General features: G+C 44.3%; 1 protein-coding gene across 1 annotated transcript in view; it reads left to right on the top strand.

Annotated features, from left to right (window-relative positions):
- Positions 1–16,621, top strand: part of LOC135057166 (uncharacterized) — a 264,057-nt gene that overhangs the window by 110,871 nt on the left and 136,565 nt on the right. The window contains exons 9-12 of the mRNA XM_063963065.1: positions 7,605–8,345; positions 9,691–9,818; positions 11,093–11,285; positions 12,079–12,588. Of these exons, the coding sequence (XP_063819135.1) occupies positions 7,605–8,345; positions 9,691–9,818; positions 11,093–11,285; positions 12,079–12,588 (1,572 nt within the window). The remainder of the gene's footprint in view (positions 1–7,604; positions 8,346–9,690; positions 9,819–11,092; positions 11,286–12,078; positions 12,589–16,621) is intronic.

Genomic DNA, 16,621 nt, shown 5'->3' with positions numbered 1-16,621 from the left:
CAGACACCTCATAGAACTAATTCTAGAGACATAAGAACGAGCTGAACACCCTAGAAACGGAAATAGAGACTTTGTACACAGCTTTAGAGACACATAAGGAGGACAGTGAGTTCAAACAACTTGAAGATATTTCACAAAAAAGACTGAAGAAAATCGAAGAAGAGATTATAGCCACAAAAAAATCCAAAATTTTAAGAGACAAGATAGGGAAGGAAAAAACAAGTAGAAAGGGAACAAAAAGAACACTCACGACAAACAAGGAATCCAAGACACCCAAAAAGGCATTATTAAGATGTGGCTCAGTTTCGATCCCCAAAACACCGATATATAAGAAATTAAATTTAACTTATCAACAGTACATGACCAGGTTACACAATAAGGCAAAAGGAAACAGTCCGGACAAAACATTACACAAAAAGGGTGGGTCTGCAGAAGATCCAGACACTACACAGGACACAAATTTTTCCACATACAGTATGAGTGAAGAACTTGACTACGAAAACCTAGCACGTTTTTCACTTGAAAGAGGATTCCAAGTCTCCGCTGACCTGGAAAAAGCTTCCCCCTTCCTAGATTTAGGTGAGAAACAGTTAGCACCACCACCCGTAGACCCATTAGGATGTGCAGGTTTTTTTTTAGGGAAAGTCGCGGGCCTGAAAACCTGCGACCAGAAACAAATGACACCAACCAAAAGGAAATTAGAAGAACTAGACGAGGAGCTAGAGGGAGAGGGGGGAGGCAGACAAAAACGAAACAACCTACAGAAGTAGATCAGACAGGGATATTCAATCTCAGTTCGACTGCACTAAAGACCGAACACATAACACTGTTGAACAAGGGCTTAAAGTTTGCCCCTACAAAGAAACTTAACAAATTTGAGACCTATTTAGATCTACACAGGTTTACCCGTAAACTTACACTTGCTAAATATTATAACAACAGCGCCATGAATGTAGACTATAACCCAAGCAAGGACATTTTTAGACATTCAGACTTGAGACCGACCTCGACTTTTTACCCCCAACATATGCGAGGATCCTTGATAGATACATTTGAGCAACTGGTGACCAGAGACCTAGATAAATTAGACACAAAAAATTTAGATTTCAATTTAAGTATTCGAGAAAAGGGTGCACTCAGAGAATTGACGGAAAACAAGAACATAGTCATTAAGCCGGCAGATAAGGGAGGGGGGGGGGTCGTGATCCTGGATAAGAATGACTATATAGAGGAGTCCCTTAGAATACTGGGTGACAAGGACACATACGAGACTTTAAAACAAGACCCCACAGTAAAATACAAGAAAACTTTAGAACACCTACTTACACAAGGACTGGAAAAAGGAATACTGACCAAGAAAGAACATGGATTTCTAGACACCACAAACCCCATCATACCAGTTTTCTACTACCTACCTAAGATACACAAAAACCAGACAAAACCACCGGGCCGCCCACTCTATCAGGAACTAATCTGAGCAAAGGCTTTTTTTTACTGTAATTCTTGCCAATACTGTAGATCGAACCATGTCTCAACCAAGGGTATTGTAAGCTTCCAATCAAGTAGGACACAGGAGTCATTTGACATTCAGGAACACATATCCTGTCAATCTAAGGGTGTCATCTATCTGTTCGAATGCCCCTGCCACCTGAAGTATATAGGGAGGACAGTGAGGCCACTAAAAACAAGAATTTCAGAACATATAAGGAACATAAAGAAAGGTCTAGAAACTCACAGCCTCTCAAATCATTTCAGAGAGAAACACGGGCAAAACCCAGAAGGGATGAAAGTCACAGGGATCAAAATGTTGAAACAAAACTGGAGGGGGGGGGGGGGACTTTACAAAGAGGATTAATAAGGAAGAGTTGAAATGGATGTTCACACTAAAAACCCTAAGACCTCATGGGTTAAACCTAGACAATGAGGTAAGAGCAGTAATTACAGGCAAATGACCAACATTTAGAAAAATTTAGGTAAAGCAAATAAGACAGGACATTTATTGGAAATTAGAGTCCCACCAGATTACCCCCTTAGCAATAAAAGGGATTGTATATGTGTGTGTGTGTAGCTGCCCACTTATTGGAAACTAGAGTTCCACAGCTTACCCCCTCAGCAACAAAAGGGAACGTATATGTGTGTGTGTGTAGCTGCCCACATAGACGCTCAGGTGATTATACTACAAACTAACCTAATTGTTTTTGAATAAAGCATTCCATTAGAATCACTGTCCAATAACCAGAACACGGATGACTGACTGTCATGAGTTTAGTGTATAGCACTGCAATAAGTGGCACTATTTTTTATGGTTCCCATTTGTCCCTTTAGGGATACCATATACACAGGATTGAGAGCGTTAAAACCCATTTTATTTTATTTTACTTCATTTTGTTTTTATCATTTATTCCCAGCACACCTTTCCCCACCCCTACCCTACCCCCCTCCTAATTATGCAGTAAACCAACCCAGGCCACTCCCGCTGTATGTGGGCATAAATAGCCCACATCCAAGATGGTGGACAAGGACTCCCTGACGAAGGCCAACACTGGCCGATACGCGTTGGAGCACAAAACACAAAGCAACTTCACAATACAATTCTAAATTGAGTAACAGAGCGAGCGATTCGAGACCCAGAGGAGGAAGGACGAGAGAGGAAAGAGACGGGACCCAGTGAGATCTCAACCTAGTCACGTGGTCGGACCAACCCGGAAGTGCGGGAGGACGCCGGATGCAGCAGCAACAATGGCGCGGACCGCTGGCGGAGGGACAGGAGACGGGGCAGGAGCTAGAAGGTAAGGGACTCTGTAGGAGAGGAGGAGGCGCGGCGGACAGCCCGAGTAAGGCTAGAAGCAGTCCCTATCTCCCTCTCCAAGACTCACGATCTATCCCCTTCTGCCCGGGACACCGCGCTGCGCTCATTAGAGCGACATCGGGGTGGTTCAGGGCGTAGAGGGGTACGGTCTGTCCGGAGTCCTCATTTCTAAAGAGCACCAGCCCTACCCTGACCCCTCACCGCCAGCGGCAACTCAGGGGTACCCCTTTGTTCTCTTTTGTGGATTCCACCGTTATCAAAGACATTTATAGTTTAACTACCAGCTCCATTCAAGTGAGATTCCGCTCAGAGGTGGGACGCCACCTTTTCTGAAGTGGAGCATCAGGACTTATATCACCATTATCTCCTGTTCATTCAAGAACCTTATCACTGCTTTTTCCATAGCAGTGGAACCCGCCACCCCCCCCCCCCCTCCTATATGCTACAGCAGCAGAGACTTTCAGTGCACTTACACAAATAAAATAAAATACGATTTTATTTCAGCATTTTTGTTTATTGTTTATTGCCAGTATTTATATTATAGCCTCCTTTATTCAGCAGCACCATCTCATTGCAAGTACAGACCATCAGGAAAGAGATTAGTACATAATTCTCTTCAGGTACAATCATTTCCAGGCGCACTTGTAAAAACCCATTGTTAATCTTGTTCTTGTGAAGTCGTTTGGAGGTACTTCATTTACAGGTTGCAGCCCACACGAAATATCCGTACACACGAGCGCCATTTATCTGTTTAGGAATGACTAAATGGTCGTCGGACTTACCAACCATCACTACCTCTACCATGCTTGCTGCGTTTAACAGAATCAACAAAACTCTCATATCGGCGTCATACGCTGAGATGAATTACCAAATCCTACATCACACCGAAATTACGATTCCAAATGGGCACTGCTTCTGATCTAAATGCTTTAAGTGTGGAGCATCTGAAGCAGATATCTACCACTGTCTATGGAGTTGTCCGGAAGTCAGCAAATTCTGGGGCTTAATACAATCGTTTATCAAAGACAAATTACACATTGATATGGTGGTCTCTCCAGATTGGGCTATCTTGGACATACACTCGACATCTCCTACCCCCAAACTGTCACTTGGCTAGCGCATGCTGTTAACTAAAATAGCGGCTGCTGGCAAAAAAAACTATCCTGTCACAATGGATAGCTACTGACTCATTGTCTCTGACTTTATTCTTAACAAGACTATCATACTTATTTCACATGGAGTGGCTTGAAATGATGATTGACAAAGAAAGTAAAATAAAAAAGTTCTTTGATATTTGGCTCCCTTATGTACAGACACTAGATGACGTCATTAGGATCCCACTTCGACAAGCTATATCACACACTACGTGGTACACTCTTGAAACACTTATTGTGGGTCGACCTCCTTTTTAAAAAATTAAAAATTGCCAAGAAACGTTATTGCTTTTTCCTAGCCAGAGTTGTTTCTTTCTGTAATATGCCATGTCGATTCCTTGCCCTTGTGATTCTCTATTGCATGTTGATATATATGTTGTATGCAGATGTCCAATAAAATATTATTAAAAAAAAAATAGAGTTCGATTGTCTACCACCCATGCGGTTTTCAAGACAAGTCTGCCTAAGTCAGCAGACAAGAGGGCAGTTGTGCAGACCGCTATTCAGTCTTGGTAGATTCAGCAGTTTTAATTCAGGTACCAGTACACCAACAAGGTCAAGAGTTTTATTCCGATCTTTTGGTAGTACCAAATCCAGATGATTCGGTTAGACCGGTATTGAACCTAAAAGGGGCTCAATCAGTACGTAATTCATGATCTCGCTGGATCTCAGGAATATGTACTTACACATTCCAATTTGTCCATTTGCAGTACAATAAAACCATGTTTGGCCTCTTATCAGCGCCTCGGGTATTCAAAAAGGTGATATCTGTGATGATAGTTCATCCCAGATCCCTGGGAGTGATAATAGTTCCATACTTAGACGACCTTCTCATCAAGGCTCCGTCTCAACAAATACTCCTTCAAAATGCCTTACTGACGTTCAATGTACTAGTTCAGGACGGTTGGATTGTCAACTTTAAAAGAAAAAGAAAATCAAGCCTTGTTCCGTGTCAAAGAATTCAATTTCTAAGAATGATTCTGGACACGGTGGATCAATGAACTGCCAGAACAGATAGCACAAAAGTATTTATCATCTGGTACAGTTAGTGCTGAAACCACGGACAGTCTCGGTGCACTTGTGCATTCGACCGTTAGGAAAGATGGTAGTGTCTTTCGAAGCACTCCAGTTCGGAAGATTTCACTCACGTCCTTTTCAACAGGGTCTTTCTGCTCAGTAGTCAGGCTCTCATCTACAAATTCATCAGATCGTGCGGTTGTCTCCAAGGGCCAGAGTATCACTACTCTGGTTGCTCCACATACACAATCTCACCGCAGAAAAAAAGGTTCGGAGTCTGGACTTGGATAATTCTGACGACGGATGCAAGTCGCAGAGGTTGGGGAGCAGTGGTCCTAGATTGTCAGCTTCAGAGTCTATGGTCAGACCGAGAAAGATTGCTGTAAATAAATGTCCTGGAACTCAGGCTAATTTACAATGCACTGCGACAGGCAGTTCACATGCTCCAGTCTCGGACTGTTCAAGTTCAGTCAGACAACGTAACGGCAGTCGCATACATCAACATACAATTGCTCGAATCCTGAATTGGGCCGAGCATGAAGTGATATTATCGACAGGGTTCATTCCAGGTGTGGACAACCGAGCAGATTATCTGAGCCGTCAGGATTTTCATCCAGGAGAATTGGTTTTACATCCAGAAGTGATCCAGATGTTAGTCTAGCGGTGGGGTCACCCACAGGTGGATCTCATGGCATCTCGCCAAAATCATCAGACACCCAAGTATGTGTCCAGAACAAGAGATCCAAAGGCAGTGGCAGCGGATGCTCTCCCAATGGCGTGGCCATACAGCTCGTGTATCCATTACCACCATTTCCGCTGCTTCCTCGATTGCTAAAGCGGATCAAAAGAGAGTCCACAACTGGTTCACGGATATCTGCGGTCTACTCGCAGACGAGCCGTGGCCGCATCCGCTACGTCCAGACCTTCTGCAACAGGGTCTATTTCTTTTCCCCGATTTAGCGTGGCTGCGTTTGACAAGGTGGCTGTTGAAACCGCTCTTTTTTTGAATTTTTTTTTTTTTTTATTGAAGCAAATGTATTTGACAGTTTTCATAAATCAGGATTAAGTCACTAATCATGACAATACAACATATAGTTCAAATAAGCTAAGGCATTTTTGAGACATCATATTAGACAGATTGACAAGTTTTTATATGAACAGTTTACAAAAGTATATGTTAATCACAGCCTGAGTGAATAATGCATTGCTCCAAACACTTTTTTTCCCAAAAATTTCCCAACCAAAACGGGGAGAGCATGAGCTACGGCCGTAGCCCATGGTAATAGCATAAACTGCAAGTTTTTATTTAAACTACCTACAGTATGTGGTTTAAACTGTATTCCATTGAGGGCTAAATAAAAATAACCGGAAAACAGGACTGAAGTTGTTATTGAACAGGAAAAATCTCTCCTCTGTGAAACAACATTGTTAAGAAGGCCCTACTAAACATACAAAAAAAAAGAAAAACCCGGGGGCGTGGCCTGGATGCTGAAGGCAGCAGACACACATTATATATGCTCCCACTACTGGTAGCCTTAAAACCCAATTTAATAGCCTCTTTCTGCCCCTGCTTCCTGTTGGGTGGCTCCCGGGTCCCCCTTGATTCCCCCTAGTGTGCCCCTGCAAATGCCGCGGAATCGGGGAGCACCTTTTGGAGCTCCTGCGGATTGCGGCCTGCAGGCACTCCCCAGACCGGGACCTCAATTTACCTCCCGGACCGGAGGGCCTTCCGGGACAGTCGGAGCCGAGCCGCGGAAATCCTCTCCTGCCCCCCGGTGAAGGAGCGACTGCTGGACGCTACGAGAGGCAGCTTCTTGTAACCTGCGGCCGCACTCTGTACTCAGGCTAGCCGGGACGGAGCTGCGGCCGCACTCTGTACTCAGGGACCGGACGGAGCTGTGCGGCGCCCGGTGGCCGTTTTGGAAGGAGGCCTTGCTCCGGGCTCGGAGCTCCTGCCTGCACACGGCACCTCAGGACGCGCTGCTTGCGGCTCTACAGTGACAGGGCAGGGACCATCACGGAGCTGCACTTGTGGTCCGAAAATAGTAAGTCAGCACCGCGCATTTAAAGTGCCCACCCCGGATAGGCGCCTCTTTCTTATCACTTACACGCCCTGGAGCCCCTATACAGCTAACATCCTCCGCAACACTGCATGAGCTACGGGCACCCCTGTGCAGAGCGCATTTTTTAGGGATATAATACACATGCCTGATTCTGTTGCCACTAGTTACCTCCCTGCCTCTTGGGTTACTTACAGGTGGCCTGACGACCTGAAGAGCTGTGATTTGGCCGACTAGGAGCGGAGATCGGCCTCTGACCGGCCTTCGCTATAATTATCCCCCTTGCCTCAACGTATCCACAACTGCCTCCGGCTGGAGTCGACCATCTTGTAGATACATACTGCGCTTTTTTTCTGAAGTTTGCTTCAGGCGCGGACCGTAGCTCCGCATACAATTATGTGAAGACCTCCGGTTGTCGCCTAATGTCGCTGCTGGCTTATTGTTTCCTTAAAGCCACGTGGGGGGCTACTGCACGGCGACGATCCACTTTTTTTTTGCTACCTGGGATATGTGAGAGTGTCACACTATATCACCTTTCTTTATAAACCGATCTCATGGTGAGAGGCACGAAGAAAAATAAGACCAAGACCAAGCTGGACGAGACTCCAAAATCTGCGGCCCGCCATTCGTCAGATCTACGTCAGTTCTTGACTACATCTATAACCGGTACGGCCACCACACTAGCTGTCCCTGACTCCCCAAGTCTTCGTACTTCGGTGGAAGACATGTCGGCTCCACAGACTCCACAACCTCCATTGTCCGCCTCTTTGACAGCAGAGATTAGCGAGATTCTCTCCCATTTCAAATCACTTCCCACGAAGCAAGATTTCTCGGCGTTAGAGACTCGTTTACTGTCTACCATCAAACGAGAGGTGACTGCGCTGCAACAAGACATGTCTCAAATCGCGACCCGCGTCGACATCCTGGAACGACATGAGACATCTAGCTTCACTACTCTCACTAATTTTCAAGAGGTGATTTCTCATCAGCAGAGTGATATTGCCTTTCTTAAATCCCGTGTTGAAGATATGGACAACCGTGGAAGGAGGAATAATATCAGGGTCAGGGGGCTCCCGGAAAGCGTCCAGCAAGCTGATCTGACGAATGCATTAACAACGATATTTGGAGAGCTTATTGATTTGGACCCGAATGGGGACATTATGTTCGATAGAGCTCACCGTGCTCTCCGACCTCGAGGTTTGCCGTCGGACAGGCCAAGAGATGTGATCTGTAGGCTCCACTATTATGCTCAAAAGGAGGAGATACTAAGAAAGGTCCGTCAGCTGGATAATATTTATTTCCAAGGTGACAAGATTCAGTTATTCCCTGACCTGGCATGGTCAACCCTGCAACAACGCAGAGCCTTGAAACTTCTCACTGACTCCCTTCGGAAGCTCGAACTGAAATATAGATGGGGCTTCCCTTTTTCTCTTCAGGTTTCCCATTATGGCAAGGTGGCGGTGCTCTATAAACCGTCTGATCTGCCGGCCTTCCTCACGACTCTAGGCATTCCGCCAATTCTGTTGCCTGATTGGGACTCTTACCATCATCAGCCTATTATACCAGCCGTGACCCCTCCAGATGACATGTGGCAACAAGTGCGATCCCCGCGTGTGCGGGGGACTCCTCCTACAAGCTCACAATCTTCGGAGCCTCCATGATTGGAACCTTTTGCTTGTACTGATGTGTTAGTTCCTGTTTCTACGGACGCATATGTGGCTCTTTCTTTATGTGCTAATTCATGCTTCTAAAATATGTGATCTGTTTTGTTATGGTTCCTTCAGATTGGTGGTTTATTTCTATAATTGTTGCGTTGTGGTTGAAACGTATTTAGGTTGCATCCTGTTTGCTTATGCTCACGTTTCCTCACAATATTTCGATCTCTCTCTCATGTATTTCATATGGTATTCATTATTATTCCTAGGTAAAATTATTTTTTTGTTTGTTGTATTGAGTACATTTTGTACCGTGGGTGGTCGCCGTCCTTGGCCCCCCGTAGGACCCCCACTATGCTGCATCCCCTATCTCCTTGGGTTGGGAGACGGCAGGTTTCCGCTTCCATACCTTTGCAGCAGTTTTCTTTCTCATGTTACTGTTAATGAGGTTCACTATTGATGTATTTTGCACTGTATCTTTTCACATTGCAATTTCTTCTTCTACTTTTAATGCTTTCCTTTTCAAACTATCGTCTTTTCTTAATGTCCTTCTTTCTTCCCTCTATACTCCTGTGGTAGGGATGTCTTTTGCTAATTTGTTGAAGCTTATCTTATAATGGGTCCGGATGATTTACGAGTAACTACCCTTAATGTAAAAGGCCTGAATATTCCTGAAAAGAGATCTAAACTCCTCAAATGGCTTAGAGACGAGAAAGTGGACGTTGCCCTTCTCTAGGAAACACACTTTAAGATTGGCAACGTCCCGTCGCTTAAATGTCACTACTACCCCCATGTTTTCATGGCTAATAATCCTTCCGGGAAGACGTTGGGTGTAGCCATTCTATTGGCCCGCCATCTACCCATCCTTAATGTTTCCTCCCACAGGTTGATTGAAGGTAGGGGGTTACTGGTTAAGTGTGATATACATGGCCAACGTTTTTCCTTTTTAAATGTTTATGCTCCCAACACTAAGCAGCCTTCCTTTCTGTCTTCAGTTTTGGAGGCTGCTGAAGCTCTCTTTGAGGGGGCGGTGGTGATGGGGGGTGATTTAAACTGGACTCTCGACCCCCTTCAAGATACCTCTAAGAAAGTTGCCTTTCGGTCGGAGAAGGAGTATAGGAGAGTGAGACGTGCCCTGCTTGACCACCAACCAGCTGATTGACTCTTGGAGGATGACGCACCCCTCTGAGGTAGATTTTTCTTTTTATTCACATCCCCATCAGACATATTCCAGAATCGACTATCTATTTCTAAGTCATCGACATTTACATTTGATTTCTGACTCCTCCATTGGGCAAATTGTTTGGTCAGACCATGCTCCGGTTAATCTTACAATACGTCTACCGTCCGGTACACGGCGTCAATGGTCATGGCGCTTTAATGATACTTTATTGCAAGACGTGATATGTCGTTCACAACTAGACGCAGCCTTAGATTCCTACATTAGCATTAACGACACGGAGGATATTTCTAAGATCTCTGTGTGGGAGGCACATAAATGCGTCCTCAGAGGGGTGTGTATCCAGTTGGGCTCCGTTCGTAAAAAACAGAGGGAAAAACTCAGAGATGACTTATTATCTAAAATTAAATCCCTAGAACTTCTACATAAAAATTCTCAAACCCCTCAACACTATTCTGATCTTGAGGCTGCTCGGGCCGATTTGAATAAATTACTCTCTGACAGGGTTAAGTTTTCTTATCGGAAGTGCCGAAGCAGATATTACCAATGGGGTAACAAGGAAGATATAGGATTTAAGAGGTTCTAGAGTGCGCAATACAAACCGGAAATCAGCTTAGTGATATATATAAATGAAGTTTCACCTACTTCACACGTATGTCACAATTTTTTACACAGATAATATATTCCACTTTAGCGCTCTCCGGGTTTAACACGTCACTTTTACATGCACAAATCTTCCAAAAGGACACAACCTATATAATATGTGTCTCTGATGGCAAATACCAATCAGAGTGCACACAGAGAAAAACAAAAGGCACACAATAGTGTAGAGTCTTTTTGTCAGGCGAAGATAATTCTTATTTCAATACATCACACTCACAAGAATCCATAAGGTTTTAGGCATATCTTGGTTTCTTTATATCATAAAGTTGTCCCATTCCACAGGAAATGGAGGAGGCGGAGGGCCACTTCGTCTGGAGATTCAGACTCCTATCACTCCAGTTTTCATACAACGAGAGAAAGAAGGCAAATAGTGCAGCAAGCCCTTACAGGTAGCAAGTATTTATTTTTAAAAAAATGCACTCACATGTTAACAAATAAAAAAAGGCATATCACAACGTTATTCCTGATTTCCCCAATAAACACCTCACTGGCTCGCTAAGGTGACCTTCAGCAGGTATAGTCAGAGTCCCGGGCACTCACGGCTTTCCTTCTAGGTGGTGAAGAGAGGAATCTCAGGAACCGTCAGGATATCCAGTCCAATCCCGCTTAACGCGTTTCGGTTATTACCTTTCTCAAAAGCGGATTCCGCTTTTGAGAAAGGTAATAACCGAAACGCGTTAAGCGGGATTGGACTGGATATCCTGACGGTTCCTGAGATTCCTCTCTTCACCACCTGGAAGGAAAGCCGTGAGTGCCCGGGACTCTGACTATACCTGCTGAAGGTCACCTTAGCGAGCCAGTGAGGTGTTTATTGGGGAAATCAGGAATAACTTTGTGATATGCCTTTTTTTATTTGTTAACATGTGAGTGCATTTTTTTAAAAATAAATACTTGCTACCTGTAAGGGCTTGCTGCACTATTTGCCTTCTTTCTCTCGTTGTATGAAAACTGGAGTGATAGGAGTTTGAATCTCCAGACGAAGTGGCCCTCCGCCTCCTCCATTTCCTGTGGAATGGGACAACTTTATGATATAAAGAAACCAAGATATGCCTAAAACCTTATGGATTCTTGTGAGTGTGATGTATTGAAATAAGAATTATCTTCGCCTGACAAAAAGACTCTACACTATTGTGTGCCTTTTGTTTTTCTCTGTATGCACTCTGATTGGTATTTGCCATCAGAGACACATATTATATAGGTTGCGTCCTTTTGGAAGATTTGTGCATGTAAAAGTGACGTGTTAAACCCGGAGAGCGCTAAAGTGGAATATATTATCTGTGTAAAAAACAATGGGGTAACAAACCCGGGAAATTGTTGGCTAAGGCTCTTCGCGAGCAACGCGCTCTTACCTTTATTCATTCAATTAAGGATGATGTAGGCCATCCCCAACACGAGACTGTTAAAATTGCTAAAGCTTTTCAGGATTATTACTCCACTCTTTATAATCTTTCTGGGCCGACTGGGCGGGCGGATAAATTATCCCATCAAGCAGATATATCTGCTTATCTGAGATCCCTAAACTTCCCGACATTGTCCGAAGAAGATGCAGATGGCTTGGATGCCCCTTTATCTACCGAGGAAGTCACGAAGGCCATTGATTCTTCGCCCAATGGTAAAAGCCCGGGCCCTGACGGGTTTACTATTGCCTACTATAAAGCCTTCAAGGAAAAGTTGACCCCTCTCCTTACGAGAGCCTTCAACACCATCTCCGACACTTCACTTTTCTCCTCTCAATCCCTTGAAGCTCATGTCACAGTTTTACCTAAAGAGGGTAAAGATCCCAGTCTCTGTGCTAGTTACCGGACGATTTCGCTGCTGAACATTGATATAAAACTTTTTGCTAAACTTGTTGCAAATCGTCTTAAACTATTGTTGCCGGATTTGATTCATGGAGACCAGGCTGGTTTTGTCTTAGGCCGCGAGGCCAGAGATAATACGTCTAAGGTGCTTAGTATGATTCACTATGCCAACCAATCCACGTCCCACTCGATCCAGTTATCGACTGATGCTGAGAAGGCATTCGATAGGGTGGACTGGGATTTCTTGTTTGGTATTTTGAAGCATCTGGGGTTAGGCAACGCTTGTCTCCATAGAATCTTGTCTCTCTACGATACCCCTTCCGCCAGAATTAGAATCAATGGCTCCTTATCAGACTCCTTCACTATTTCAAATGGCACAAGGCAGGGTTGCCCATTATCCCCGCTACTTTTTGTTTTATGTATGGAAGCTTTAGCTAGAAGTATAAGGGCTAATCAAAATATCTCTGGTCTGCTAGTGAAGGGGAACAAATACAAATTGGCCCTATATGCTGATGATTTACTCACTCTAATTTCGAACCCGGTCACCTCACTCCCTAACCTGATGTCGGAATTTGATAGGTTCGGAGTCGTTTCTAACTTCAAGATTAATTATTCCAAATCTGTTGCACTGAACTTGACTACCTCTCCTAGTGTGGTTGCGGGTTTGAAAAGCTCCTTCCCTTTCACTTGGCATGATCATAAGTTAAAATACTTGGGAGTTATGCTTTCTAATGATTTGTCTAAATTATTTTCCCTGAACTTTAGCCCCTTACTGAATTTGCTCCGTGTAGATTTCCAAAAGTGGAGGAGACTACGATTATCTTGGTTTGGCAGAATTAATGTAGTCAAAATGAATGCCCTGCCTAGGATATTGTTTTTTCTCCAAACCCTCCCCATCCACATCCCTCCCCAATGGTTTCGAGACATTCAGAATCTTATACGAGCTTTTGTTTGGGGCAGCAACACACCTAGATTCAAACACGACATACTATTTCGGAGAAAATATCAGGGTGGTCAACAGCTTCCACACATCCCCAGTTATTACCATGCTGTACAACTAAATAGAATTTTGGCTTTTCAGAGTCGGTCAGCTGGTGAGTTCGGGCAGGGTGCGTTCGTTCTCAGATATTCAATCTCTTTGGAATATACCGAATCTCGATTTTTGGAAATTTCTCCAAGTTGATAATTTCTTAACATCCTCCAAGAATCTCTCTGACATAACTAGAAATCTTACTGCTTTTGAAAAAAATGTGCGTTTCTCCTCAACCCCCCACACACACCATATCCCAAAGCTATGTGATTATCATGGAGGACCTTTTCCCACAACCCCCTACTTTCATGAGTGCTTGGGAGAAGGAATTACCGAAGTTGGCGATACAAACTAATTGGGAATCTATATTCCGGAATACCCAGGCAAGCTCTATATGTTTGTCAACAATGGAAACTCTTTATAAACTCATATATAGATGGTACAGGACCCCTTCAGCGCTTAATAAGATGTTTCCTACTCTCTCAAACCTTTGCTGGCGATGTAGGGGAGCCCCAGGGGGCTTTTTGCATATTTGGTGGGACTGTCCTCTTATAATTTCCTTTTGGAGGGAAGTTTTTAAGTGTTCTAAATTGATATTGGGTGATGTAGTCCCTAAAGACCCGGAGTTTTGGCTCCTCAGCCTCACCCAGGTAGGTTCACACACCTATAAGAGCTCACTGCTGAGACATCTTAGCAATGCGGCCAAGGCAGTAATACCGAATCTCTGGAGGTCAATCTCACCTCCTTCGATCAAACAGTGGATTAACAGGATTGATTACTTTTTAGATATAGAGGATCTTATTTCCTTTTCATTAGGAAGATCAACCGATTTCACAGCCATTTGGTTTCCCTGGTATGACTTCAAGGAGTCACCTATATATAAGACTTACATGTCTATTTAGACTCTCTCCTACTACTAATCTTGATAATTTTTCGACATGTTTCAGATCACCTGCCAGTTGTGCCCTTCCTCTAACTTACTGTGTGGCCCGTTTGGGCATTTAGACAAGCTTACGCACTTCCACTTCTTACATCCCTACACTATCTCCCCCCTCTTTCTTTCCGTTCTTTCTTCTCCTTTCTCTCAGCCTCTCTTTTTCTACTGTTTTATCATAATGTCATCTCTATATATTTGTTTGAGACTGAAAATAGATGATGTTTTTCCATATTTTAGAAGACCAAGTAATGACTTACTGCTATGATTAATCTGCAATGATTTTGTTTTCTATTGTTAGAAATATGTTGTTAAACTTGTATGTCTATTGTCGCAATAAAAACAGTTTACGTAAAAAAAAACCCAAAAAAACCAACACACACACACACTCATATATATATATATATATATATATATATATATATATATATTTTTTTTTTTTTCCTTTCTCTTCTCTTTTTAACTGAAGTTACAACAAAAGAAAAGTAAACATAGTGAGGGGTGAAAAACAATAGCACAGGTATAGGTACCATGATGCAAGTATGGACGTGGTTAAGCTAAAGCTGTAAATGACAAAGTCAGAATTAAAGGTGCCAAGTAGTGACGTCTGAGATATGGTGGCCAATCCCGGGATCGGCGGAATCCCGGGATTTAGGCCCAAAAATGGCCGGGATTCAATACCAGGATTGGAAGCTCCAATCCCGGGGATTGAGGGATCAGCGTTGAGCGTCCACAGGGCGCTCAGACGCTGCCCGACTTCCTTCTTCCTGGTCCCCAGCGCAGCGTGAGAGGTCACGCAGCGCTGTCAGGAGCCGTCAGCAGTGATCAAAGGATGATCCCCTCCCGTCCGCCCTCGGTATATGGTAAGTTATATGTGCGGGACGGGCGGGGCGAGGGGGCGGCCACTTATCTAAAAGCCAATCCCGGGTATCCCGGGAATCCCAGGATTGGCCATTTTTCAATCCCGATACCCGGGATTAAAAAAATGGTCCGGGATTGGCTTCCCTAGTCTGAGACGATCTGTGCATAGCCAGAACTGATAGCAGCTTCCGATCATGTTGTATAGCCTGTATTGAGTGAATAGCACGCACCATTGTGTCCCCTTGTCCCGAGACAGAGATACCGTCCATCCAAGTGTTAGAGTATGAGTCACTCTGAGTATAAAGGAGGCTAGACGAGGGGGGATTAACCCCTTCCAGGTGCTGGGGACAGCAAGCAGTGGGATCAGGCATCACTACAGGTGAAGAAATTTCAGTTGTGGATGCATCCGCAGACCAAAATGCAGGAACCTTAGAATCCACCACGGCGTCTATTCGAGATAGCAGACTATTGATTCGGTCATCCAAATATGATGATAGGAGATCACTCAGTTCCTCAGTTAAGCGAAGCAGCGCTTCAGTAGACATATTCAGTGAATAGGGGTTGCTCTTGGTGACTGGAGAGAGATGTAGGGGAGGCACCTCAGCTCTGCCCAGCAGCAAACTGAAATGATGACCCAGCAGAGAGATCCAATACCTCCAATGTAACGCGGAGTTGCAGCTGCAGACAAAAAGATTTCTCCTTTGAAAACAGGCTCCAGCGACTTCCAAGCCTTAGGAAAGGAATAAGTGAGTGTGAAAGACTTGCACGTTCTCCCCGATAATCGCGCCCATAAAATGGCGGGCGGTCATACGCGCCTGATACCTTGCAGGCTGGATTCCTGCATGATAAGAGTGGCTCCAGACCCAGGACCCATACAGTAAGTGGCAGTAGGGTCTTAGAAAGTCTGTACGGAGCTGGGTAAAAGCAATCCCAGGGCAAAGCTGCAGTTTGGAAGCAGTTTTTTAGCATCTGAGTCCAGAGCCCATATAAAATGCGGCCACACTTGGTGCCCTGCCCACCGGAAGTCCACTGAGAGCGCTCTCTTAAGACTAGAGGGCATTCCAGAGTCGGTTAAACCAACCATGTTACGTGCTAGGAAGCCAGTTACAGCAGCTCATTAACACAGAATTTGGCGAGCTTATATTGGTTGGTGGGAAGCTCGGAAGTTTCTGACATCTTCTTTCAAGTTATCCCGTCTTGTGCTATTTTTACAGACTGGGTTAGATGGAGGACTACATTTAGCGACACTAAAGGTCCAGGTCTCTGCCATGTCAATTTACTTTCAAAGGCGTTTGGCTCTTTTGCCAACAGTTCACACTTTTTCTGCAAGGTGTCCTTAGAGTTCAACCTCCGTTTATACCACCTACAGTTCCATGGGACTTGAATCTCGTTTTAGAGTTTTTGCAGTCTTCAATTGTTGAATCCTTACAACAAGTGGATGTTAAGTTTCTAACTTGGA

Source organism: Pseudophryne corroboree, chromosome 3 (genome assembly GCF_028390025.1).
Source record: "Pseudophryne corroboree isolate aPseCor3 chromosome 3, aPseCor3.hap2, whole genome shotgun sequence".
NCBI lineage: Eukaryota > Metazoa > Chordata > Amphibia > Anura > Myobatrachidae > Pseudophryne > Pseudophryne corroboree.
This window is presented reverse-complemented; position numbering and strand designations above follow the sequence as displayed.